Here is a 25,138-nt window from a genome sequence, read left to right as displayed (position 1 = left end):
GAAAAAGGATCCCCAACGGGCTACTTATCTTTTTGAAGACTTCAGGTCTGAAACTCGAAAACAAAAATTTCAGGAGTCGGCCGACTGGCACTTGCGAACTGCTTCTGCTTCGGGCACCACACGGCTAAAAAGACTGATGTAATGGCATCGGCTGCATGTTTTATACTCCTGACGACCTGACGTCATGGAAGAAGCGACAGCATCTGACACAGAAATCCGAAGACTCTGGTACTCAGGCTGGCTGAGGGCTACATGCAGGCAGATAACCCAAATGTGATGACTGCAACAGTGAAACACGAAGAAAGTACAGTTTTGTATCTACCATAAATGTAGATGTCCGAACTGGATAGCATCTGCAGTCATAACAAGTGGGTTGTCCTGTCGTCAGGCAGCCCTGCAGTCGGCCGGATTCCAAAGTCCGGGTCCGGCTTCGGCTGATGTCGCACTCCACCCGACGTCATCTCTGTTGGTCTTGGGGTATAAAAGCACCAGCCGACGCCATTTTCCTCAGTGTTTCTTGCCCCAGATGCCAGTAGCCCTCTTGCAGGCTAAAAATTTGGATAGATACCAATGTTTCCAAATAGATAGAGGTAAACACAGCAATAAGCATATATGTACATATATACAAACAAATACACCATAAAGACTCCCCAACAGCTAGCTATTAGGAGGGTAAACACCCTAGGAGTACCACAGAGGGAAGGAGGGAGGGTAATCCTGACTGCAGATGCTATCCAGTTCGGACATCTACATTTATGGTAGGTACAAAACTGTACTATGTCCTTCATGGATGCATCTGCAGTCATAACAAGTGGGTAGAATACCATAGCCAACTAGGGAGGAGGATAAAAGTAGATTATGGTGTGTTTAGGATCCCTTGCAGTACAGCAGTGGCAAACCCTGCTCGGGATCTGGAATATAGAGGCAAATTATAATGCTTGGCAAATGTATGCACGGAGGTCCAAGTAGCCGCCTCAATAATGTCTTTGGTTGCCACTCCTCGTAAGAAGGCTGTGGTAGTGGCTGTTGCCCTTGTAGAATGAGGTCTTATGTTCTGTGGAATTGGTTTTCCATGGAAGGAGTAACAGTATCGTATGCAATTTCCTATCCATTTGGAGATTGTCTGTTTGGAAATAGCTTTTCCTTCCTTCCTGTTGCATAGGCTACAAAAAGTTGGTCAGTCTTTCTGCTATTTTTTGTTCTGTCCAAGTAGTAGCGTAGCTGTCTATGTACATCCAAGGTATGCAGTATTCTTTCCCTCTGTTTTGTGGGTTGGGAAAGAAGGTAGGTAGGTGGATTGCCTGGTTTAAAGACACTCTGGATACCACCTTGGGCATAAATGTAGGATTAGTCCTCATGGACACTATCTTGGTGGAAGATTAGGAAGGGTTGCACTGCCATTAAGGCCTGTAGTTCTGAAACCCTCCTTGCTGAAGTAATTGCCAGTAGGAAAGCAGTTTTCCATGACAGGTGTTGTAGGTCTGCTGTTGCTGCTGGTTCAAAGGGTGATAGTGTCAACTTTTCTAGCACAAAGTTTAAATCCCAAGCTGGTAATGGTGGTTTCCTTGGAGGTTTTACATTCTTGATTCCTCTGAGGAACTGCCTGAGCAAAGGGTGCGAAAAAACAGGTGGATCAAAGCTGTATTCTGCTGAAATAGCTGATGCATGTATCTTGATGGAGGAGTAGGACAGGCCTGAATGAAGAAGTTCGGCCAGATACTCCAGAATGTTAGGCATATCTATGTTTGACACATCTTTTCCTCTTTCCGTACTCCAAATGACGGACCTTTTCCATTTTCCAGCATAGTTCCTTCTTGTTGAAGGTCTGCGTGCTTCAAGAATAATGTCTTTAACTCTTTGGGAAAGTTCTGGATTAGCTGCTGCTATGTGATGTTCCATGCCGTCAGTTGCAGCGTTTTTAGGTTTGGATGTATGATGCTGTAGTTGTTCTGAGTTAACATCAAAGGCATCAGGGGTATTGGCCACATATTGTTCCGAGACATGCTCTTCAGTAGTGGGTACCAGTGTTGTCTTGGCCAGTTTGGAGCTATCAGGATTATCCTTGGACGTTCTTCCTTGATTTTTAGTAGTACCTTGTATATCAATGGAAGAGGTGGGAATGCATATGCTGTTAGGCCTTTCCAGTTGAAGGAGAGTGAGTCCACTTTCCATGCTAGTGGGTGGAATGTCCTTGTGCAGAATTTTTGAGCTGGTGATTGAGAGGTGATGCGGATAGGGCTAGCTGTGGGATTCCCCATTTCTTGAGATGGTCTTGAAGATGTCCGGTGCAGCTTCCATTCGTGGGCATCCGAAGTGGTTCTGCTTAATATGTCTGCTAGAGTATTGTCTTTCCCCGGTACAAATATTGCCTGTAACTGAATGTTGTAGCTGAGTGCCAGGGTCCACAGCTCCAAGGTCATTCTGCATAGGGGTATGAATGAGTGCCTCCCTGTTTGTTGATGTACCACATGACTGTGGTGTTGTCTGTCCTTATCATCAACTGGCCCTCTTTGAGAAATGGTTTGAACTTTTGGATTGCCAGTTTTACTGCCAGCATTTCTTTTAGATTGATGTGCAGGTGAAGTTGATCCTGTGTCCACAATCCTTGCACGCATTTGTCCAGCATGTGGGCCCCCATCCTAGGTCTGAAGCGCCTGTTGTGATGGTCTGGCTTGGTTGACATCTGCGAAAGGGTAGGCCTGGGTTTGACTGGCATGCCTGAGCCCACCATAGGAACTCCTGTTTTAAGCATGGAATTAATGGGATTTCTGTTTCTAGACTGTGTCTGTGTTGGGACCATAAATTCTTTAGGTACCACTGTAGTTTCCTCATATGTAGTCTGGCAAATGGGACCAAGATTATGCATGATGCCATGAAGCCCAAGGCCTGCAGAACTTTTCTTGCTGTTAACTTGTTCAGTTTTGTTAGTGCCAAGAAGTAAAGAGGAAGTTCTTTTGTTTTTCTGTAGTCAGGAATGCCATTTGTTGTACTGTGTCCAATTCAGCCCAAGAATGTCCTTGTTTGGGATGGTATCAGCCTTGACTTTTGTAAATTGACTGTGTATCCCAGTCCTTGTAGCAAGTAAATGACCCTTTGTAAATCTGTTGTCAGCTTGCTTTTGTTGTCCCCTTGTAGCAGGCAGTCGTCCAGGTATGGGTAAATTTGAATTCCCTGTAGTCTGCAATGGCGATTACTGATGCCAGGCATTTTGTGAATACTCTGGGCAGTAGATAAGCCAAAGGGCAATGCTGAGAATTGATAGTGCTCTGATCCTGCAAGAAATCTGAGGTATCTTCTGCAGATTGGTCGAATGGGGACGTGCAGGTATGCCTCCTTGAGATCTAGAGTTACCAGCCAAGACTCCTTGCCCAGCATGGGAAGAAGTTGCTGTAGGGTCAGCATTTTGAATTTTGGGACAATGATGTATGTATTTAAGGTGGACAGGTCGAGAATTGGTCTCCAACTTTTTCCTTTCTTGGAACTAGGAATAGTCTGGAGTAGAACCCTTTCCTTGTTCTGCTGTTGGCACTTTCCACAGCTCTCATGTTTGCTAACTCCATTATCTGGCGTAGAGCCTCTGTTTTTGATTTGGAGGTAGATTTGGCATTCCTCTTTGACTGGTAAAGTGTGGAAGTGAAACCGGTAACCTTGATCTATGGTTTGTAAAATCCACTTGTCTTTTGTTATGTAGTGCCAGTTCTTTGAAAATAAGGTTAACTTTCCGCCTAGAGGAGCTGCTATTTGTTCCCTGGTAGGCGGATTTAGGATTAAGTCACTGTGGTTGTGCTGATGTAGTGGCAGTGGCTGTGTCTGTGCCTCTGTTGTTACCTTGCCACTGTCGTCCTCTGTAGGCACCTCCTCTGGATTGGTTTCTGCCTCTGGAAAGTCTATTCCTGCCCCTTTGAAATTTTGTGGAGTCAGGAAAGGACCAATTTTTGGCAGGCCAGTTCCTGCTAAACCTTGGGGGTTGAACCTGCAAGAAATCTTTAACAGTTTGAACAGATTTTGCCTTTTCTTCCATTTTCTTCATAACCTGCTGGGCAGGTGTACCAAACAAACTTGTCTTGTCCATAGGAGCATCTAGCAACTTAGCTTTAACATGATCCGGTAAAGCTTGTTCCTTTAGCCATGCATGCCTTCTTATCACTGTGCCTGTCATGGCTGATCTAAATGAAGCCTCCAGTGCATCATAGCCACATTTTAAGGAATGGTTGCTAACCTGTTGTATGTTATTTATCATCTCTAATACATATTTCTTATCAAGAGATTCAGCAGTGGTTAGTTTTTTAGTTAACTGATCAAGCATAAACTCTTGGTATTGTATCATGTGAAACTGACAGTTTAAAGCTCTAGCTGAGAGAGTAGCTGAAGTGTAGACCTTTTTACCCCATCTGTCTAGTGACCTTGCTTCCCTTTCAGAAGGAAAGTACAGTTTTGTACCTACCATAAATGTAGATGTCCGAACTGGATAGCATCTGCAGTCATAACAGCTGGGTTGTCCTGTCGTCAGGCAGCCCTACAGTCGGCCGGATTCCAAAGTCCGGGTCCGGCTTCGGCTGATGTCGCACTTCACCCGACGTCATCTCTGTGGGTCTTCGGGTATAAAGGCATCAGCCGACGCCATTTTCCTCAGTGTTTCTTGCCCCAGATGCCAGAAGCCCTCTTGAAGGCTGAAATTTTGGATAGATGCCAATGTTTCCAAAAGGAAAGAGGTAAACACAAACACAAGCATGTATGTACATATATACAAACAAATACACCATAGAAGACTCCCCCCCATTAGCTAGCTATTAAGAGGGTAAACACCCTAGGAGTACCTCAGAGGGGAAGGAGGGAGGGTAATCCTGACTGCAGATGCTATCCAGTTCGGACATCTACATTTATGGTAGGTACAAAACTGTACTATGTCCTTCATGGATGCATCTGCAGTCATAACAGCTGGGTAGAGTACCATAGCCAACTAGGGAGGAGGAAAAGGTAGATTATGGTGTGTTTAGGATCCCTTGCAGTACAGCAGTGGCAAACCCTGCTCGGGATCTTGAATATAGAGGCAAATTATAATGCTTGGCAAATGTATGCACGGAGGTCCAAGTAGCCTCAATAATGTCTTTGGTAGCCACTCCTCGTAAGAAGGCTGTGGTAGTGGCTGTTGCCCTTGTAGAATGAGGTCTTATGTTCTGTGGAATTGGTTTTCCATGGAAGGAGTAACAGAATCGTATGCAATTTCCTATCCATTTGGAGATTGTCTGTTTGAGATAGCTTTTCCTTCCCTTCCTGTTGCATAGGCCACAAAGAGTTGGTCAGACTTTCTGCTGCTTTTTGTCCTGTCCAGGTAGTAGCGTAGCTGTCTATGCACATCCAAGGTGTGCAGAATTCTTTCCCTCTGTTTTGTGGGTTGGGAAAGAAGGTAGGTAAGTGGATTGCCTGGTTTAAAGACACTCTGGATACCACCTTAGGCATAAAGGTTGGATTAGTCCTCATGGACACCCTGTCCTGGTGGAAGATTAGGAAGGGTTGCACTGCCATTAAGGCCTGTAGTTCTGAAACCCTCCTTGCTGAAGTGATTGCCAGTAGGAAAGCAGTTTTCCATGACAGGTGCTGTAGTTCTGCTGTTGCTGCTGGTTCAAAGGGTGAAAGTGTCAGCTTTTCTAGTACGAAATTTAAGTCCCAAGCTGGCAATGGTGGTTTCCTCGGAGGTTTTACATTCTTGATTCCCTGAGGAACTGCCTGAGCAACGGTGTGAGAAGACAGGTTGTTCAAAGCTGTATTCTGCTGAAATAGCTGATGCATGTATCTTGATGGAGGAGTAGGACAGGCCTGAATGGAGAAGTTCGCCAGATACTCCAGAATGTTAGGCATATCTATGTTTGACACATCTTTTCCTCTTTCAGAACTCCAAATGACAAACCTTTTCCATTTTCCAGCGTAGTTCCTTCTTGTTGAAGGTCTGCGTGCTTCAAGAATAATGTCTTTAACTCTTTGGGAAAGTTCTTGATTAGCTGCTGCTATGTGATGTTCCATGCAGTCAGTTGTAAGGTTTTCAGGTTTGGATGTATGGTGCTGTAGTTGTTCTGAGTTAGCATCAAAGGCATCAGGGAATTGGCCACATATTGTTCGAGACAAGCTCCTCAGTAGTGGGTACCAGTGTTGTCTTGGCCAGTTTGGAGCTATCAGGATTATCCTTGGATGTTCTTCCTTGATTTTTAGCAGTACTTTGTATATCAAGGGAGAGGTGGGAATGCATATGCTGTTAGGCCTTTCCAGCTGAAGGAGAGCGAATCCACTTTCCATGCTAGTGGGTGGAATGTCCTTGTGCAGAATTTTTGAGTTGGTGATTGTGAGGAGATGCAAATAGATCTATCTGAGGCATTCCCCACTTCTTTGAAATGGTCCTGAAGATGTCCGGTGCAGGTGCCATTCGTGAGCATCTGATGTGGTCCTGCTTAAAATGTCCGCTAGAGTATTTTCTTTTCCTGGTACAAATCTTGCCTGCAGCTGGATGTTGTAGCTGATTGCCAGGGTCCACAGTTCCAAAGTCATTCTGCATAGGGGTATGAATGTGTGCCTCCCTGTTTGTTGATGTACCACATGACTGTGGTGTTGTCTGTCCTTATCAACAGCTGGCCCTCTTTGAGAAATGGTCTGAACTTTTGGATAGCCAGTTTTACAGCCAGCATTTCTTTTAGGTTGATGTGCAGGTGAAGTTGATCCTGAGTCCACAATCCTTGCACGCATTTGTCCAGCATATGGGCCCCCCATCCTGGGTCTGAAGCGTCTGTTGTAATGCTCTGGCTTGCTTGACCTCTGTGAAAGGGAAGGCCTGTGTTGGACCGGCATGCCTGGGCCCACCATAGGAACTCCTGTTTTAAGCATGGAATTAGTGGGATTTCTGTTTCGAGGCTGTGCCTGTGTTGGGACCATAAATTCGTGAGGTACCACTGTAGTTTTCTCATATGTAGTCTGGCAAATGGGACCAAAATTATGCATGATGCCATGAAGCCCAAGGCCTGCAGAACCTTTCTTGCTGTTAATTTGTTCAGCTTTGTTAGTGCCAAGAAGTAAAGAGGGAGTTCTTTTGTTTTTCTGTAGTTAGGAATGCCATTTGTCTCACTGTGTCCAATTCCGCTCCCAAGAATGTCCTTGTTTGGGATGGTATCAGCCTTGACTTTTGTAGATTGACTGTGTATCCCAGTGCTTGTAGCAAGTAAATGACCCTTTGTAAATCTGTTGTCAACTTGCTTTTGTTGTCCCTTGTAGCAGGCAGTCGTCCAGGTATGGGTAAATATGAATTCCCTGTAGTCTGCAGTGCCCGATTACCGCTGCCAGGCCTGTTGCGAATACTCTGGCCCCAGTAGATAAGCCAAAAGGCAATGCTGAGAATTGATAGTGCTCTGATCCTGCAAGAAATCTGAGGTATCTTCTGCAGATTGGTCGAATAGGGACGTGCAGGTATGCCTCCTTGAGATCTAGAGTTACCAGCCAACACTCCTTGCCCAGCATGGGAAGAAGTTGCTGTAGGGTCAGCATTTTGAATTTTGGGACAATGATGTATGTATTCAAGGTGGACAGGTCGAGAATTGGTCTCCAACTTTTTTCCTTTCTTGGAACTAGGAATAGTCTGGAGTAGAACCCTTTCCTTGCTCTGCTGCAGGCACTTTTTCCACAGCTCTCATGTTTGCCAACTCCATTATCTGTTGTAAAGCTTCTGTTTTTTGATTTGGAGGTAGATTTGGCATTCCTCTTTTGACTGGTATAGTGTGGAAGTGGAATCGGTAACCTTGATGTATAATTTGTAGAATCCACTTGTCTTTTGTTATGTGGTGCCAGTTCTTTGCAAATAAGGTTAACCTTCCGCCTAGTGGAGCTGCTATTTGTTTCCTGGTAGGCGGACTTAGGAGTAAGTCACTGTGGCTGTGTTGAAGTAGTGGCAGTGGCTGTGTCTGTGCCTCTGTTGTTACCCTGCCACTGGCGTCCTCTGTAGGCACCTCCTCTGGTTTGGTTTCTGCCCCTGGAACGTCTATTCCTGCCCCTTTGAAATTTTGTGGAGTCAGGAAAGGACCAATTTTTGGCAGGCCAGTTCCTGCTAAACCTTGGGGGTTGAACCTGCAGGAAATCTTTAACAGTTTGAACTGATTTTGCCTTTTCTTCCATTTTCTTCATAACCTGCTGGGCAGGTGCACCAAACAAACTTGTCTTATCCATAGGAGCATCTAACAATTTAGCTTTAACATGATCCGGTAGAGCTTGCTCCTTTAGCCATGCATGCCTTCTTATCACTGTGCCAGTCATGGCTGATCTAAATGAAGCCTCCAGTGCATCATAGCCACATTTTAAGGAATGGTTACTAACCTGTTGTATGTTATTTACCATTTCTAATACATATTTCTTGTCAAGAGATTCATCAGTGGTTAATTTTTAGTTAACTGATCAAGCATAAACTCTTGGTATTGTATCATGTGAAACTGGCAGTTTAAAGCTCTAGCTGAGAGAGTAGCTGAAGTGTATACTTTTTACCCCATCTGTTTAATGACCTTGCTTCCCTTTCAGAAGGAGTAGGGTTTTAGCTATGGTCGCGCTACTGCCTTGGGACCCTGGGATATAGTTTCTGGGTCTGCAAGGGGGCCTTGTAAAGGTGGTGATGAGTATCTGGCACCCTGTAAAATCTGTCTGGTTTGGCAGGGGCTGGGGTAATGAATCTGGAGCAGAGCAGACATCATTAAAAGCATCATCTACCACAGAGAGAACAGGAGGTATAGCTAAGGGCCTGTGCTGTGGAAGGTGCAGAAAGGTTCTAAGTCTTTTCGAATCTGAAATCCTGCTGCTGCCATTGGAACTGCTCTCGCATGGCATGTAAGGTTTCCCAAAGGAGAATTCTTCTGGAGGGATGCAGCTGGAATGGATTCTTCAGCATTAGAATCCTCAAAATTGGAGAAAGGGCCTCTGGCTGGTCAGTAATGTCTGATTCATCAGCAGAATCATCAGAGGATACTGGCTCAGGGGCTCTGCCCTAGGTCTCTTATCTGGGGCTGAGAGGCCCTGTCTGGGTGAGATTGAGATCCTCTAATTAAAGAAATTAAATCTTCTGCCAAAGTAAGCATTTGAGAACTAGAAGAGGGCCTGGTTGAGGGTGTTTAACAGGCACTGATTTGGTAGTCTTGGCTGCTTTAGCCCTGGCAAAGGCCTTAATGGACATGGCTGCTGGAGGCCTAGCCGCACCACGTGCTGGGGTAGAGACATCCAGGGGAATGGTGTCTGATAAGTCAGTGGGTAAAGTTTCAGAGGCCGATTCAAGAATTGTAGCAGGGACCTCAACTGTAGAGATAAATTCGGCTGTACCTAGATCAGTTTTCGGTTTCCGAAACCGACACTCGCGGTTTGCTTAAGCGTGGTTTCAGCGAAACCGCGGACCGCGAAAGTGTCGGTCTTTTCTTTGCGCTTTTGGCAGAAAGTGTAGTCGGAGGTTCCGACGACATAATGTAAGCAAAGTCAGAACCGAAAAACTGTTCTGCAAACTCTGACCGACGCCTAAGCGTTCGTCGGTTGAAAGAAGCACAGGCGAACAGGCTGCTACGTTGTGGGCTGGGCCTAAACAAGGCAGACAGTAAGAATGGAAATCTTTATGAGGTATTTGTTTCCCACAGGTTAAACAATTATTAACTTTTTCTGACATCGGCTGAGGCAAGAAAGAGTCCCCAACGGGTACTTAGCTTTAGAAGTCTTGAGTAGTATTCGGTAGAAATAATCTCTGGATCCGACCGACGGCACTTGCGAACAGCTTCTGCTTGGCCACGCGGCAAGAAAGACTGAGGAAAATGGCGTCGGCTGATGCCTTTATACCCGAAGACCCACAGAGATGACGTTGGGTGAAGTGCGACATCAGCCGAAGCCGGACCCGGACTTTGGAATCCGGCCGACTGTAGGGCTGCCTGACGACAGGACAACCCAGCTGTTATGACTGCAGATGCATCCATGAAGGACATTAGGGTTTTTAGCTGTGGTCGCGGCTACTGCCTTGGGACCCTGGGATATAGTTTCTGGGTCTGCAAGTGGGGCCTTGTAAAGGTGGTGATGAGTATCTGGCACCCTGTAAAATCTGTCTGGTTTGGCAGGGGCTGGGGGTAAAGAATCTGGAGCGGAGCAAACATCATTGAAAGCATCATCCACCACAGAGAGAACAGGAGGTATAGCTAAGGGCCTGTGCTGTGGGAGGTGCAGAAAGGTCCTAAGTCTTTTTCTGGAGTCTGAAAAATCCTGTTGCTGCCATTGGAACTGTTCTCGCATGGCATGCAAGGTTTCCCCAAAGGAGAATTCTTCTGGTGGGGAAGCAGCTGGAATGGATTCTTCAGCATCAGAATCTTCAAAATTGGAGAAGGGAGCCTCAGGCTGATCAGTTATGTCTGATTCATCAGCAGAATCATCAGAAGACACTGGCTCAGGGGGCTCTGCCCTAGGTCTCTTCTCTGGGGGCTGAGAGGCCCTGTCTGGGTGAGATTGAGATCCTCTAATTAAAGAAATTAAATCTTCTGCCAAAGAAAGCATTTGAGAACTAGAAGAGGGCCTGGATGTGGGGGTTTAACAGGCACTGTTTTAGTAGTCTTGGCTGCTTTAGCCCTGGCGAAGGCCTTAATGGACATGGCAGCTGGAGGCCTAGCAGCACCACGTGCTGGGGTAGAGACATCCAAGGGGATGGTGTCTGATAAGTCAACCACCGTAGTGGGTAAAATTTCTGAGGTCGATTCAAGAGTTGTAGCAGGGGCCTCAGTTGTAAGAATAGGTTCAGCTGTACTTTGAGCAGTTTTCGGTTTGGCGAAACCGAGACACTCGATTTGCTTTACCGTGGTTTCGGCGAAACCGCGGACCGCTTAGTGTCGGTCTTTATCTTTGCGTTTTTGGGGGTAGTCGGAGGATCCGGCGGCATAATACGCAAAATCAGAACCGAAAAACTGTTCTGCAAACTCCGAGACGCCTAAGCGTCGTCGGTTGAAAGAGGCACAGGCCGAACAGGCTGCTACGTCGTGGGCTGGGCCTAAACAAGGCAGACAGTAAGAGTGGAAATCTTTATGAGGTATTTGTTTCCCACAGGTTAAACAATTGTTAACTTTTTCTGACATCGGCTGAGGCAAGAAAGAGTCCCCAACGGGTACTTAGCTTTAGAAGTCTTGGTAGTATTCGGTAGAAGTAATCTCTGGATCCGACCGACCGGCACTTGCGAACAGCTTCTGCTTGAGCCACGGCAAGAAAGACTGAGGAAAATGGCGTCGGCTGATGCTTTTATACCCGAAGACCAACAGAGATGACGTCGGGTGGAGTGCGACATCAGCCGAAGCCGGACCCGGACTTTGGAATCAGGCCGACTGCAGGGCTGCCTGACGACAGGACAACCCACTTGTTATGACTGCAGATGCATCCATGAAGGACATCATCCACTGGGGACAAGTGTCTTTCTTTTGGAAGGGGTAGCCTGGCTTCCCCCAGTAAGCATAATAAGGTCTTTCGCCATTTTAAGCATTTGAGATTGAGGCATGGAAGCAGGTGCCTGAGCTTGGGTCGCCATTTTTTGGGCTTAGTTCGTACCCTGGGCCTTAGAAACTCTGTAGTTTTAGAAAGAACTGAAGACGCGAAAGTCGTCATCGTGGTGTCGAGTATCGATAGTGAGAAGAACTTCCTCCTGGTGCCTGCTCAGAGACATCTGTAGGATCCTTCATCGAAGAGTCTCGCAGCATACCGGACTCCGAAAGGCTCGCAGTAGCGGCCTGCGAATCCACAGAAGCAGGCATCAGGGGCTGTGAAAGTGCCTCACTGAGAACCGGAGAAGTGAAGACTAGATTAGCAGAAGCATCGTCCGCAGTTTTGGACCTGTACGGTCTGTCTTTATCCTTACATTTTTTCAGAATATCGGAAGTCTGATGGCTTCCCGAAGCCATACTGGAGAAAGAGGACAAAAATCTTTAGCTACTATAAGGGCCCGACAATGTATAGTTCTGGTGTTCAACAAAGCACAAAAGCGACAGCAAGGGACATCGTGGTCTGGAACTAAACAGATGACGCAGTAAGAATGGAAGTCTCGGTATGGTATTTGCTTTCCACAGGCGAGACAATTGTCAACTTTTAATGACATCGGTTAGAGCAAGAAAAAAGGATCCCTAACGGGGTACTTAGCTTTAGAAGACTTCAACTTCAATTCGGAAACGAAACCTCAGGTAGTGGCCGATCGGCACTCGTGCGAACTGCTTCTGCTTCGGGCTCCTTGGCAAGAAAGACTGATGTAATGGAATCAGCTGCCTGATTTTATACCACCGACGACCTGACATCGGTCCTGGAGCAACAGCAACCGACGCAGAAATACTAAGCCTCTGGTATTCAGGCTGACTGAGGACTACCCCTGGCAGGATAACCCACGTGTGATGACTGCAACAGTGACACACGAAGAACATCTTACAATATGGGATCCATCCTTACTGCTAGTTTTTAAGTCGCTGATTTTCTAGGTAAAGATTGAGGGCAGCCAAATGGCTACGTAGATTCTGAGGTATGAAGGATTTGGCATATTGAGCAAATGGTATGATCGTGCTCTCAGCCTAGGCAAAAAACGCAGAGGTCGTACGTATCCATGTGGTTATCTGGTGCCTGCGCTGGCATTTACCCTTTTTAGCTGACATCGGCTAAAGGTTGTGCTCTCAGCCTAGGCAAAAAACGCAGAGGTCGTACGTATCCATGTGGTTATCTGGTGCCTGCGCTGGCATTTACCCTTTTTAGCTGACATCAGCTAAAGGTCGTGCTCTCAGCCTAGGCAAAAAACGCAGAGGTCGTACGTATCCATGTGGTTATCTGGTGCCTGCGCTGGCATTTACCGTTTCTAGCTGACATCGGCTAAAGGTTAATACAGCAAACCATGCTTTAGCTAGAAGTCGAAGAAAAAACACCAACGGGGTACTTAGCTTTTAGACATCTTGTGGTGAAGGAGCGAAGCACACGATGTGACAGTCATCTGAGGCTGAAAAGTTCTGAGGTCTGTGCGTGCAGATGTCACATTTAAGCCCCCTTGTTTATGGCCCTGCATGTGATGTCCCATGCAACTACAGCAGATAAGCTGAAGCTTTTGTATAGTAGCCAACGTACAGGTCGCCTGAGGTGGGAAATCCCACCACAAGAATACTGCAACAAAAGAATAGAAGGACATTTACTCTGTACAGGAAGTGCATGCTGCACTTTTACCAAAATTTTGAAGTATTACACTACATAGTTTTATACATGCAAGGAAATTTTTAGATTCTTTCAAAAAAAAGAGCACAACTACATATCTGTAGTGTTTCTCAGATTTCCATATCATGCATATTCTTACCTCAAGTCTCACATGTAAAAGGGCTACTAAATCAGAGGTTTGCAATATGCAACAAGTAGTTATGATGTAGCCTTACTTTACAAGTGCCCAAAGGAAAGAAATATCAAACATTCTTGACAACCTCGTATAACAATGATAGACGCACAAAAGCAAATCTGGGTGGTGCTGTGTTCAGTAACTAGTAGAGAATAAGCACACTTTTAACAGTCATACTTTTTTTTTTTTAAACAAACCCTCAGCATTCTCCAATTACTGTTTTACCTAAAAACTGGGTAAGGCTATTGTAAACGGTGTTCAGAAAAGAAATTAAACTGTAGGGTGTAACATTCCTAAAATTAAAAGTATGATTTCATAAATGCACAACAGTAAGGCAATACAATGAAACTATCAAGTCCATACATCTATTCTTAAATAGAACATACCTCCAGTGACTTCACACATTTGCGTAATGGCAGAATCATCCGAAGACACACTCCCAACTTGCTCTGGTTCAACTAAGGAAGTTCCTGGCAAACGCAGAACCAGTGCAAATAATCTTTGATCCCAGCGGAATGGTTCCTTTGTTAACTCACTCCCGGGCAATGGAGAATTCAAAGGAAGATGAAGCTAAAACAAAGAAAAAAGTTCTGCATTAGACATTTTTTTCACATACTCTGAAACTAAAGTTCAAGACTGATCTTTAACAAATCTGCATTTTTTTGCCTTTTCAGGCAGCCCACAAAAATATTACTTAAAAAAAAACATTGTAACCTTTTCTATGGCCATCAAGCCCCCAACATGCCTGCGCCCATTTTCTTCCTCATTACTAGGGCAACACCCAACCATTGCACAACTTATCCAGACAGCCAAGTCATAAGGGATTTTCAGTTTTCTGACCCTAACCCCTTAACCCTACTCCTGATGTGTGCTAGCAAGTCTCAAGTCTGATATGCCTTCTGTTTTCAGTGTACTTTCTCATGCATGCTTCACTATTGCGCACAGTGCTGATGTGGCTTGGCAGTGCCAAACGTCTCCAGGCCTCTACAATGCATGCTCCTTTCACTCCCTCTCTCCAGGTCGTCTCACCACTGCAGTGGATCAGATCGTCCCATCTCCAAAGGAAGGGTGAGCCCAGTAACTGCCCACTAATTACCCACTGTTTCTCACCTAATTCAAAGCCTAAGTTGCTAATCAGCCATGGGTTGCCTAACTAACAATTAGGGCCATCTGTCACAGAACAGACTTCAAAGTAGACTAAATATGGTAATTTTTCTCTATTTGAAATCAAGATAGTTTCCGAGGAGTGTTCAATACTGCTGAATTGTTGCTAGTGCACAGGTTTTAGCTCAGATATCACTGTTGACAAGAGGGGCGATTCACAGTCTGAAGAGTTGTTGGTGCACTATTCTTCCTCATGCAGAATTTTGTGGTACCTGATGGAAGCCAGGAGCTAGAACTAAGAAAACTAATTATGGTTTCAAGTGAAAAATACACTAACAGCACATCTTCTGGAGCATGCATGTATGCAGAATCTGTACTACTTGCAGTGCATGATTGACTAACCGACCTTGTGCAAGTGAGGGGGAACATTGGGGCACCCACAGACAAAACAATCCTCCAGAATTTTATCGTGGCCTTCACAGACAGACACCAGGATCACTGTTCAGTCACCAACTCCCACAATCTAAACAAGGTAAAGACATGCCAAACTGGGTTAAACAAACAATATGCACTTAACTTTACCAAAGACCTCACTGATCCTTGTCTGAACAGACAAAGAGTTGGACTGGTTGTCACAGGCAACAACTTCTTGGCTTATTTTAGAATCTTCGGCAAGCTCAAAATCCTTCCCTTGTTCTCATCATGCACAGGTGATCAGACACTCCCCAGACAGTATCTGGTTGCTGGTAACACCTACAGGTAGGGGCCTACTAGTTGCATGACTAATTCCTAAATCATGAAAGAAGCTATATGAACTTCTAGTTCATAGATGTGTACTAGGCTAATGGCCCAGGAGCCTTTACAAGTCTAGCCCACAGGATTACCCTGGCATCATGCCACTTGACCTTATTTCCCAGTGCCTCTGTCGAGTAGAGTCAATGGAGTGATCCCTGAGGTGAATTTTTCTATTCCCATCCACTCATCAAGATTGCTCTTGAAGAGGGCCAGTGAGGCACTCCGCTTGACATGTATGACATGTATGAGAAGTCTATTCCATAGCATGGGCTACCTTCTGGGTTATGAATCTGTCCCTCCAGCTTGTTCTGTTGATTGTAGTAATAAGGCTGAGGTCTCTGGAGCGTGTAGTGTGGAGGAATTGAGATTTCTTTAGATGTAGCATTTCTAACAGAGCTGGGTTAGACATGACATTGTAAGTCAAGCAGAGATTACCTCTAAGTAGGCAATATGCAACAGAGAATAGTTGGAGTTTTTTTTGAGTCTGTCCATACAAGACAAGTGTTTAAGGCCTAGGATCCTCTTTGTAAGGTACTTTTGCGGCCTCTCCAGTTGTTGCAGGTGTCTAGTGAGGTACATGCCAAATGGGGCATTGTACTCTATGATTGGCCTAATGAGGAAAGAGTAGAGGGAGACAATGACATACTTCTTCCTGGATGCAAAATCCTTATTAATGAAATGTGCCGCATAGGACTTTCTGACCACAGTGGCAATGTGGTGGTCAAAAGAGAGGTTGCTGTCAACCTGTGTTCCCAGATCTCTTATAAAACGCCTTCTGTGTTCAGCGGACCACCATCAATGTGGTAATTCACGGGGAACCAGGTTTTTCCCAAAAGGGATGACGACACATTTTTTGGCATTGAGCTTAAGGCCATGGTTCTGACACCAGTCGTTGGTCTCAGTGAGGCCTTTTTGTAGGATGCCAACATCACTTGGGGAGTTAATGATGGCACCCAACTTCCAATCATCTGAAAACGTTGTCAGCCAGAGTCCCCTTCATGTTGGCCTGGACTTCTGAGAAGTAGATACCAAACAGGAGAGGACCCAGGACCGATCCTTGTGGGACTCCACTCGTGACTGGTCAGCAGTCTGACTTGGAGTCAGCTACTTTCACACTGTGGGTTCTATCTGTAAGCCAGTTTGCAACCCACCTAGCGATATAGGGGCTGATGCCTAGCTTAGTGAGTTTTTCTACGATTCTTGAGAGGGGAATGGTATCAAAGGTCTTGGCCAGATCAAGGTAGGCTGTTTGAACCACCTTACCTTCATCCACAGCTCTGGTGACTTACTCAAAGAAGTCGATCAAGTTGAGCAGGCATGATCTACCCTTCACAAAACCAAACTGTGTGGGATCCACAGTTTGGAGATTCCCTATATCCTTGTTCATTAGGTCCATGATGGTGCGTTCCATAGCTTTGCATAACAGACTTGTCAGGCTAATGGGGCGATAGTTCCCAGGGTCTGTAGTTGCTCCTCCTTTGTGGAGAGGGATGACTATAGCAGTGTGCCATTCAGTAGGGACAAAGCTTGAGGTGAGGCAGTGACTGAACAAGAGAAGTAGATATTAACAGGAGAGGACCCAGGACCGATAAGTTATAACTATATACACTTATCCATAGGTGTACATCTTCCTAGTTACAGATACCCTGTTGACCTTCATACTATCCTCCAAGTTGAAGCAAAAATGACATTTTGGTGGGGGAAGTGGGATGATATAGCATATAGACAAGGACCATAAAGGTCCATCATTAAGTACATAACTTTGGTATCTTGGTTGATTCAATCTGTATACTGTTAGACCAAGAGCAGTGGCCCTAAATGACACTCGACATTGACCTAACAATTCAACTTATAATGCTTGCCAAATGTATGCAGTGAGGTACATGCAGCAAGTACAAAAATGCCATTCACTGCCAAACTGTATAAATAAGTCGATGAGGTGGCTATTGGTCTTCTGGAATTGGCTTAGGCTTAAGCTGCAACAGACTTTGGCTAGCTATACAGTCTGCCTGCCAGCCACATGGACAGTGTGACCTTTGCCATCTTCTCCGATTTGCTTAATGCAAAGGACACAATAAAATGTTGATCGCCTGATATGTTTAGTGTAAACTAAGTAAAATCAGAGTTTGTTCCAGTTCAACCAATGCAAACCGTAATCTCCTTTGAGTACTGAGGGAAGAATACCAGAGGAATTATAGAATGGTTACTTTAGGCATAAAGGCAGAGTTCCATTCTAAGGAGTACTTTGTTTTTTTTAGAAAATTACATAAGGTGACTTGCATGACAACAAAGACTCTATGGCTGAAGTGATGTCAACCAAGAATAAGGTTTTCCAGGTAAGGGATTCAAGAGCTGCTTTTGCTGCTGCTGTTGCTTCAGTGTGTGTGTGTATGTGTGTGGGGGAGGGGGTTGACACGGAGATGAAATTTTCCAGCAAGAAACAGACCACACAGAGGTGATGGGTCTTTGTATGTGGGTCTCAAAGTACAGTTGTGTACACTTACCATAAATGTAGATGTTAGAGTGTATTCACTGTTGCAGTCATCAAATTTGGGTTATCTGCTTGCAGTAGCCCTCAGTCGGCCTGATTAACAAAGTCTTGGGTCCTGCGTTGGTTGCTGTCTCTTCCGTGACGTCAGGTCGTCAGGGGTATAAAACATGTAGCCGACGCCATTACATCAGTTTTTCTTGCCCCAGATGTTAAATGCTCCCCTAATGGGAAGCAATTAAATCTATAAATATGTAAGGTTATACCTCAACAAAAAAGCAAATACTCCACAAAGCATTTAAGCATAGTAAAGGAGAGTAGAGGTACAGCCAAAAGAAGCAAAGGACCTGAAGGAAGGGTAAAGTACAGTTTTGTACCTACCATAAATGTAGATGTTAGAGTGCTAATACAGCTGCAGTCATAACAGATGGGTTTCTCCTGCCGTCAGGCGGGTCCTCGGTCGGCCGAATTCCAAAGTCTAGGTCCAGTGCCGGTTGCAGTCACTTTCTTTCCTGATGTCAGTGCGACAGGGGTATATAAGACACAGCCGATGCCATTTTCTTCAGTCTTTCTTGCCCCAGATGTCAGGTGCCCCCAGAAGGAAGGCAATATATATATATATATAATCATGCATTGCAATATAATCAAAAACCAGTAGTTGCAAGCAAATACATCATAGAAGGATAACCCAATCAAGTTGTAAGATGAGGAGTTAGCCACTAGGGTCTGTACCCAGAGGGGAAGGAGGGAGGGAAACCTGGACTGCAGCTGTATTAGCACTCGAACATCTACATTTATGGTAGGTACAAAACTGTACTATGTTCATCGTGCATACAGCTGCAGTCATAACAGATGGGTAGAATCCCAAAGCTACGCACAGGGTGGTAGGCACTAGGTGGAATTGGGAGGAGCCACAATACCCTGCAACACAGCAGTGGCAAAGCCTGCTCTAGTTTTGGAGTATAAAGGTAGGTGGTAGTGTTTAGTGAAGGTATGCACAGAACTCCAAGTGGCTGCCTCCAAAATATCTTTGGTAGGGACTCCTCTGAGGAAGGCTGCAGAGGTAGCTGTGGCCCTTGTGGAGTGGGATCTGATGCCTGCAGGTACAGATTTACCACGAAAGGAGCAACAAAACCGTATGCAGTGGCCTATCCATTTTGAAACTGTCTGTTTGGAAATTGGCTTCCCTTGAGCTCCTACAGCATAGGACACAGAGTTGTTCTGATTTCCTGAAAGGCTTTGTTCTGTCCAAATAGTAACATAGCTGTCTATGGATGTCTAAGGAATGTAGCAGCCTTTCCCCTTTGTTTTGAGGATTGGGGTAAAAGGTAGGTAAGTGTATGGCCTGATTTAAAGCTACCCTGGATACTACCTTAGGCATAAATGACGGGTTGGTTCATAGGGAAACCCTGTCTTGATGGAAGATGAGAAAGGGCTGCACAGCCATGAGGCCTTGTAGTTCCGAAACCCTACGAGCTGAGGTAATGGCCAGAAGGAAAGCTGTTTTCCAGGACAAATATTGCAAATCTGTTGAGGCAGCTGGTTCAAAGGGAGGCAATGTTAATTTTTCTAGAATGTAATTTAGATCCCAGGCTGGTATTGGTTGGTTCCTGGAGGTCTTATATTCTTAGCCCCTCTGAGGAACTGTCTTAAGAGTGGGTGAGAGAATAAGGGTGGATCAGTGTTGTATTCTGCAGAAATGGCTGAGGCATGGATTTTGATGGAGGAAAATGAAAGTCCACTGTTCAACAGCTCAGCTAGATACTGTAATATCTGAGGCAAATTCAGTTTTCTAGGATCCTGGCCTTTTTTCTCATTCCAAGCACAAAACCGTTTCCATTTTGCGGAGTAAGCCTTTCTAGTAGATGGCCTTCTGGCCTCCAAAATGACATCCTGCACCTCCTTGGAGAGTAGGGTCTGTTGTGGTGTTAAGGAATTTTCCATGCAGCCAGATTGAATGTTTTCAGCTGACTGTGAAGAGTTTTGTAGCTGTGCTGAGTCAGTAGAAGAGGCATTAGAGGTAGGATCCAGGGAGGAGAATGTGTTAGGCTCCTCAGGAGTGGGTACCAGTGTTGTCTTGGCCAGTCTGGAGCAATCAGTATCATCTTCGGTCTATCTGCTCTTGCTTTCAAGAGCACCTTGGGCAGAAGAGGCAAAGGTGGGAAGGCGTAAACTGTCCGTGCTGCCCAACTGAAAGAAAGGGCGTCCACTCTCCAGGCCTTTGGATGGAATGTCCTTGCTTGAGCAGAATTTTGTCAATTGATGATTCCTGTGGGAGGCAAAGAGATCTATGTCTGGCCTTCCCCACGCTTGGATTATATTTGTAAACACTTGAGGATGCAACTTCCATTCGTGCGGGTCTGTCATATTTCTGCTTAGATTGTCTGCCAGCGAGTTTTCCAAACCTGGCAGGTACTGTGCTTGAAGTTCGATTTGCCATTCCAGAGCCAAGTTCCAAAGTGACATGGCCAGCCTGCACAGGGGGTATGAATGTGTTCCTCCTTGTTTATGTACCGCATTACTGTGGTGTTGTCTGTTCTTATCAATAATTGCCCTGGACGCAGGAGGTCCTTGAAAGCTGTAATTGCATTTATCACTGCTAGCATTTCCTTTTGATTGATGTGAAGGTGCTTTTCCTTTTGGGACCATTTGCCCTGAATGCACCTGTCTGTCATGTGTGCCCCCCAGGCGTAGTCTGAGGCGTCTGTTGTGATGACTTGATTTGCTTGAGGCTTGCAGAATGGTAGACCTGTGTTTGTTTGGCATGCTTCGGCCCACCATAGAAATTCCTTTTGCAAACATGGGATTAGTGGTATTATTGTTTCCAAACTGTGGCTTTGTTGAGACCATAGGTTTTTTAGGTACCATTGAAGTTTCCTCATATGCAACTTTGCACATGGGATTAGAAGAATGCAAGATGCCATGAAGCCCAGAGCCTGCAGGATTTTCCTTGCAGTTAGCCTGGTACAATTTGCTAGTATTTTAAAGTACTGAGTTAGTTGCCCCTGTTTTTCTGGCGTAAGATAGGCCATCTGGGTGTTTGTGTCCAAGTTGGCACCCAGGAAAATTATTTTCTGAGATGGTGTTAGCCTGGATTTCTCTTTGTTGACTGTGTATCCCACAGAATTCAATAACAGTGTTACATAAGCCAGATGTTCCAGAAGTATGTGTTTGCTGTCTGCTTGGATCAGGCAGTCGGCCAAATAAGGGTAAATTTGTATCCCTTGAAGTCTGTAGTAGGCAATTACTGATGCCAGGCATTTCGTGAATACTCTGGGCGCAGTAGATAAGACAAAGGGCAATGCAGAGAATTGATAGTGGATTGAACCTGCAAGAAATCTGAGGTATCTTCTGCAGCTTTGTCTGATTGGGACATGCAGGTATGCCTCCTTGAGGTCCAATGTTACCAGCCAAGACTCCTTGCCCAGCATGGGAAGAAGCTTCTGTAAGGTGAGCATCTTGAATTTTGGTACGAGTAGAAATGTGTTTAGGATGGATAAGTCCAAAATGGGTCTCCAATCGGTTCCCTTCCTTGGTACCAGGAATAGTCTAGAATAAAAACCTTGACCTTGTTTGTGAGTAGGTACCTCTTGAATAGCTTTCATGTCCATGAGCTTTGAAATTTGTATTTGAGCCTCTGCCCTTTGATTGTGTGGCAGGTTCGGCATGCCTCTCATTTTTGGAAGAGTGTGAAAATGAAATCTGTAGCCTCTGTTTATAATGTCCAGGATCCATTTGTCTGTTGTGATATGCCAATTTTTTGAAAATAATGCCAGCTTTCCTCCCAAGGGTGCTGCCAGCTGAGACTTGCTTGGCATGCAAAGGGGAAAGTCATTGGGTTTGTTTCCTGTATTGTTGTGCACTGTCTTCACCACCTCTTGGTGCTGGAGTTTGCCATTGTCTGCCTCTATATGATCCTTGAGATTGTCCTCTGCCCCTTGTGTGCCTGTATCTACCTCTTTGGGGCTTGTCCGTGGCTGGAAAGGACCAGTTTTTAGAAGGCCAATTTCTGCTAAAACGTGGTGGTTGTACCTGTAGAAAAGCTTTGACAGTTTGCATAGATTTAGCTTTTTCTTCCATTTTCCGTAGTATCTCCTCAGCATTAGTAATAAATAATACATCCTTTTGTAAAGGAGCATCTGGTAGTTTAGCTTTAACATGATCAGGCAAGGTTTGTTCCCTAAGCCAGGCATGTCTACGAATGACTGATCCTGTAACAGCAGCTCTACTTGAGGCCTCTAGAGCATCATAGCCGCATTGTAACGTGTGTTTACCCACTTGTTCTGCACTATGCATCATATCCTGCAACTCCTTCAAATCTGGTTGTTCAGGTTGTGACATTTTATTCCTTAATTGTGATAACAGAAACTGCTGACATTTAAGCATATGGAACTGACAATTTAAGGCCCTCATGGCTAGGGTGGCCGAGGTATATACCTTTTTTCCCCACCTTTCTAAGGATCTAGACTCTCTATCGGAAGGTAATGGATTCTTAGCAGTAGAGGCCTTCATTCCCTTGGGGCCTTGAGAAATGGTTTCAGGGTCAGCATTATGGCTTTTGTAAAGAAATTGGTGTGAGTTAGGAACTCTGTAGTACCTATCAGGCTTGACTGGGGCAGGAGGCAGGGAATCCGGATTAAGGCAAGCCTCCGAGTAAACATCATCAAGTATGTCCAAGACAGGAGGAATCGCCAGAGGTCTGTGCTGAGGTAGCAAAAGAAATTCCCTAAGTCTTTTCTTGGAATCTGAAAAATCTTGGCCTTCCCAATGGAAGTGTTCCCTCAAGGTATGCAAGGTTTCCCGGAAAGAAAAATCCTCTGGGGGAGATACAGAAGGAATGGACTGCTCTGCATCAGAATCTTCAAAAGGGGAGTACGAGTGTTCCTCTTCATCAGAATGTTCTGAAATAATGGAGCCCTGGTCAGAAGAGGGAGAATCTTTCTCCACTCTGGGTCTCTTGTCCGGAGGGGGTTGGGAACCCCTGATAAGAGTAATTAAATCCTCAGCCATTTTGAGCATCTGCTTTTTAGGCATGGGACTTGGAAATGGGCCCTGTGCAACAGGCCTCTTGGGATGCATGGCTGGTTTGGACTTAGTAAAGGCCTTTATGGAAAAGGAAGATGAGGGTCTGAAGACACCATGGGTTGAAGTGGACCTGTCCACATTAAGAGGCTCAACACTCACAGTGGCTTCGGTAGCTGTAGTCAGGGTATGGGCCGAGGCACCTGCGGTCTCTGTTACAGAAGACACCGCCAAAGAAGTGTCGTCGGTAGTCAGGGGCTGCGTAGGCGCCTCGCTGAAAACCGGACCACGTGTAGTCGGTTTTGACGTGGTGTCGGTGGAGACCGTGGACCTCGCGTGTCGGTCTTTGTCCTTGCGTTTTTTGGACAAAACGGTAGTCGGAGTCTCCGACGACATTTTATAATCAAAAGCTTTACCAAAAAAGTGCTGGGCGAACTCCGCCCGACACTTAATAGTGCGTTTATTGAAAGTAGCACAAAAGCGACAGCCCGAGACATCGTGGTCTGGGCCTAAACAAGGTATACAGAGAGAATGGAAATCCTTATGCGGTATTTACTTCCCACAATAAATACAATTGTTAACTTTGTCTGACATCGGTCTGAGGCAAGAAATGTTTCCCCAACGGGGTACTTAGCTTTAAAGAAGACTTCGGTTTCCAAATTTTCGTAATTTCAGGAGCTGGCCGACCGGCACATGCGAACTGCTTCTGCTTCAGGCACTGCGTGGCAAAAAAGACTGAAGAAAATGGCGTCGGCTGTGTTTTATATACCCCTGTCGCACTGACGTCAGGAAAGAAAGCGACGACAACCGACGCCTGACCTAGACTTTGGAATTCGGCCGACAGAGGACCCGCCTGACGGCAGGAGAACCCATCTGTTATGACTGCAGCTGTATGCACGATGAACATCCAGGACTGCAACAGTGAATACACTCGAGCATCTACATTTATGGTAAGTGTACACAACTGTACTATGTTCTTATTGTTTCACTGTTGCAGTCATCACATTTGGGTAGATTCCCAAAGCTAAGGATGGGAGGAGGAATTTAGATAGCATTAGGACCAGCAAATAGGCCCTGAAAAACTGCAGTGGCAAAGCCAGCTCTGGGTTTAGAAAAAAATTGGCAGATGGTAATGCTTGGTCACAGTATGTACAGAACTCCAGGTGGCAGCTTCTAGGATGTCCCTGGTAGGAACGCATCTGAGAAAGGCTGTAGAGGTAGATGCAGCCCTGGTAGAGTGGGGTCTGATCCCATCTGGAATAGGTTTTCCATGGTGCTTACAGCAGAAATAAATGCAATGGCCTATCCATTTAGAAATAGTTTGCTTTGAGATAGCTTTCCCCTCTGCCCCTGCAGCAAATGCCACCAGCAGTTGTTCAGATTTCCTTTGAGGTTTAGTCCTGTCCAAGTAGAATCTAAGTTGTCTGTGCACATCCAAAGGAGTGCAGCATCCGTTCCCCTTTGTTCTGTGGATTAGGAAAGAAGGTTGGCAGATGAATGGACTGATTAAGGGCCACACTGGATACCACCTTGGGCATGAAAGAAGGACTGGTTCTGAGGGACACCTTGTCTGCATGAAAGATGAAGAAAGGCTCCACTGCCATAAGGGCCTGTAATTCAGATACCCTTCTTGCTGAAGTGATTGCTAAAAGGAAAGCTGTTTTCCAAGAAAGGAATTTTAAATTTGCAGTAGCAGCTGGCTCGAAAGAGGAAGAGTGAGTTTCTCCAATACAAAGTTAAGGTCCCAGGGTGGAGTTGGGGCTCTCCTGGGTGGCCTTAAATTTTTGGCCCCTCTGAGGAACTGCTTGAGTAGTGGATGAGAGAACAGGTGTGGTTCTGTGTTATACTGAGCTGAAATGGCTGCGGCATGAATTTTGGAGGAGAAAGACAGGCCCTTGTGAAGCATCTCGATTAATTATTGTAAAATCTGAGGTTAATTGGGCACTGCTGTGCTCATCCCTTGAGAATGGTTCCAGGCACAGAATCTTTTCCATTTTTCAGCATAACATTTCCTAGTCCTAGGCCTCCTTGCTTCTAAGAGGATATCCATCACTGGTTTACTGAGGGATGGTAAAGGAGAGATTAGGTAATTAGCCAGGCTGCTAGGTTCAGTGTTTGAAGCTGAGGGTGCAGAATCTGGTTCTCCTGCTGAGACAACAGGGTAGGAGTATGAGGCAGGTGCCATGGGGCCAACAGTGACACCGCGCAAGAGGGGGTACACCAGTGTTGGCGTGGCCAGTCGGATGCAATCAAAATCGTCCTTGGTTTGTCTTGTTTGATCTTTAGCAGTATTTTGGAGAGCAGAGGCAGAGGAGGAAAGGGATAAACTGATAGGTTTTTCCAGCTGAAGG

At 45.5% G+C, this 25,138-nt stretch overlaps 1 protein-coding gene across 1 annotated transcript in view; it reads right to left on the bottom strand.

Annotated features, from left to right (window-relative positions):
• LOC122789874 (integrator complex subunit 6-like) overlaps positions 1–25,138 on the bottom strand; it is a 753,279-nt gene that overhangs the window by 272,612 nt on the left and 455,529 nt on the right. Inside the window, exon 5 of the mRNA XM_044057307.1 lies at positions 13,765–13,948. Within this exon, the coding sequence (XP_043913242.1) occupies positions 13,765–13,948 (184 nt within the window). The remainder of the gene's footprint in view (positions 1–13,764; positions 13,949–25,138) is intronic.

This window comes from Protopterus annectens, chromosome 15.part0, assembly GCF_019279795.1.
Source record: "Protopterus annectens isolate FY-2018-M chromosome 15.part0, PAN1.0, whole genome shotgun sequence".
In the NCBI taxonomy this organism is placed as follows: domain Eukaryota; kingdom Metazoa; phylum Chordata; order Ceratodontiformes; family Protopteridae; genus Protopterus; species Protopterus annectens.
Note: the sequence above shows the minus strand (reverse complement) of the source record. Positions and strands in the feature narration are given on the sequence as shown.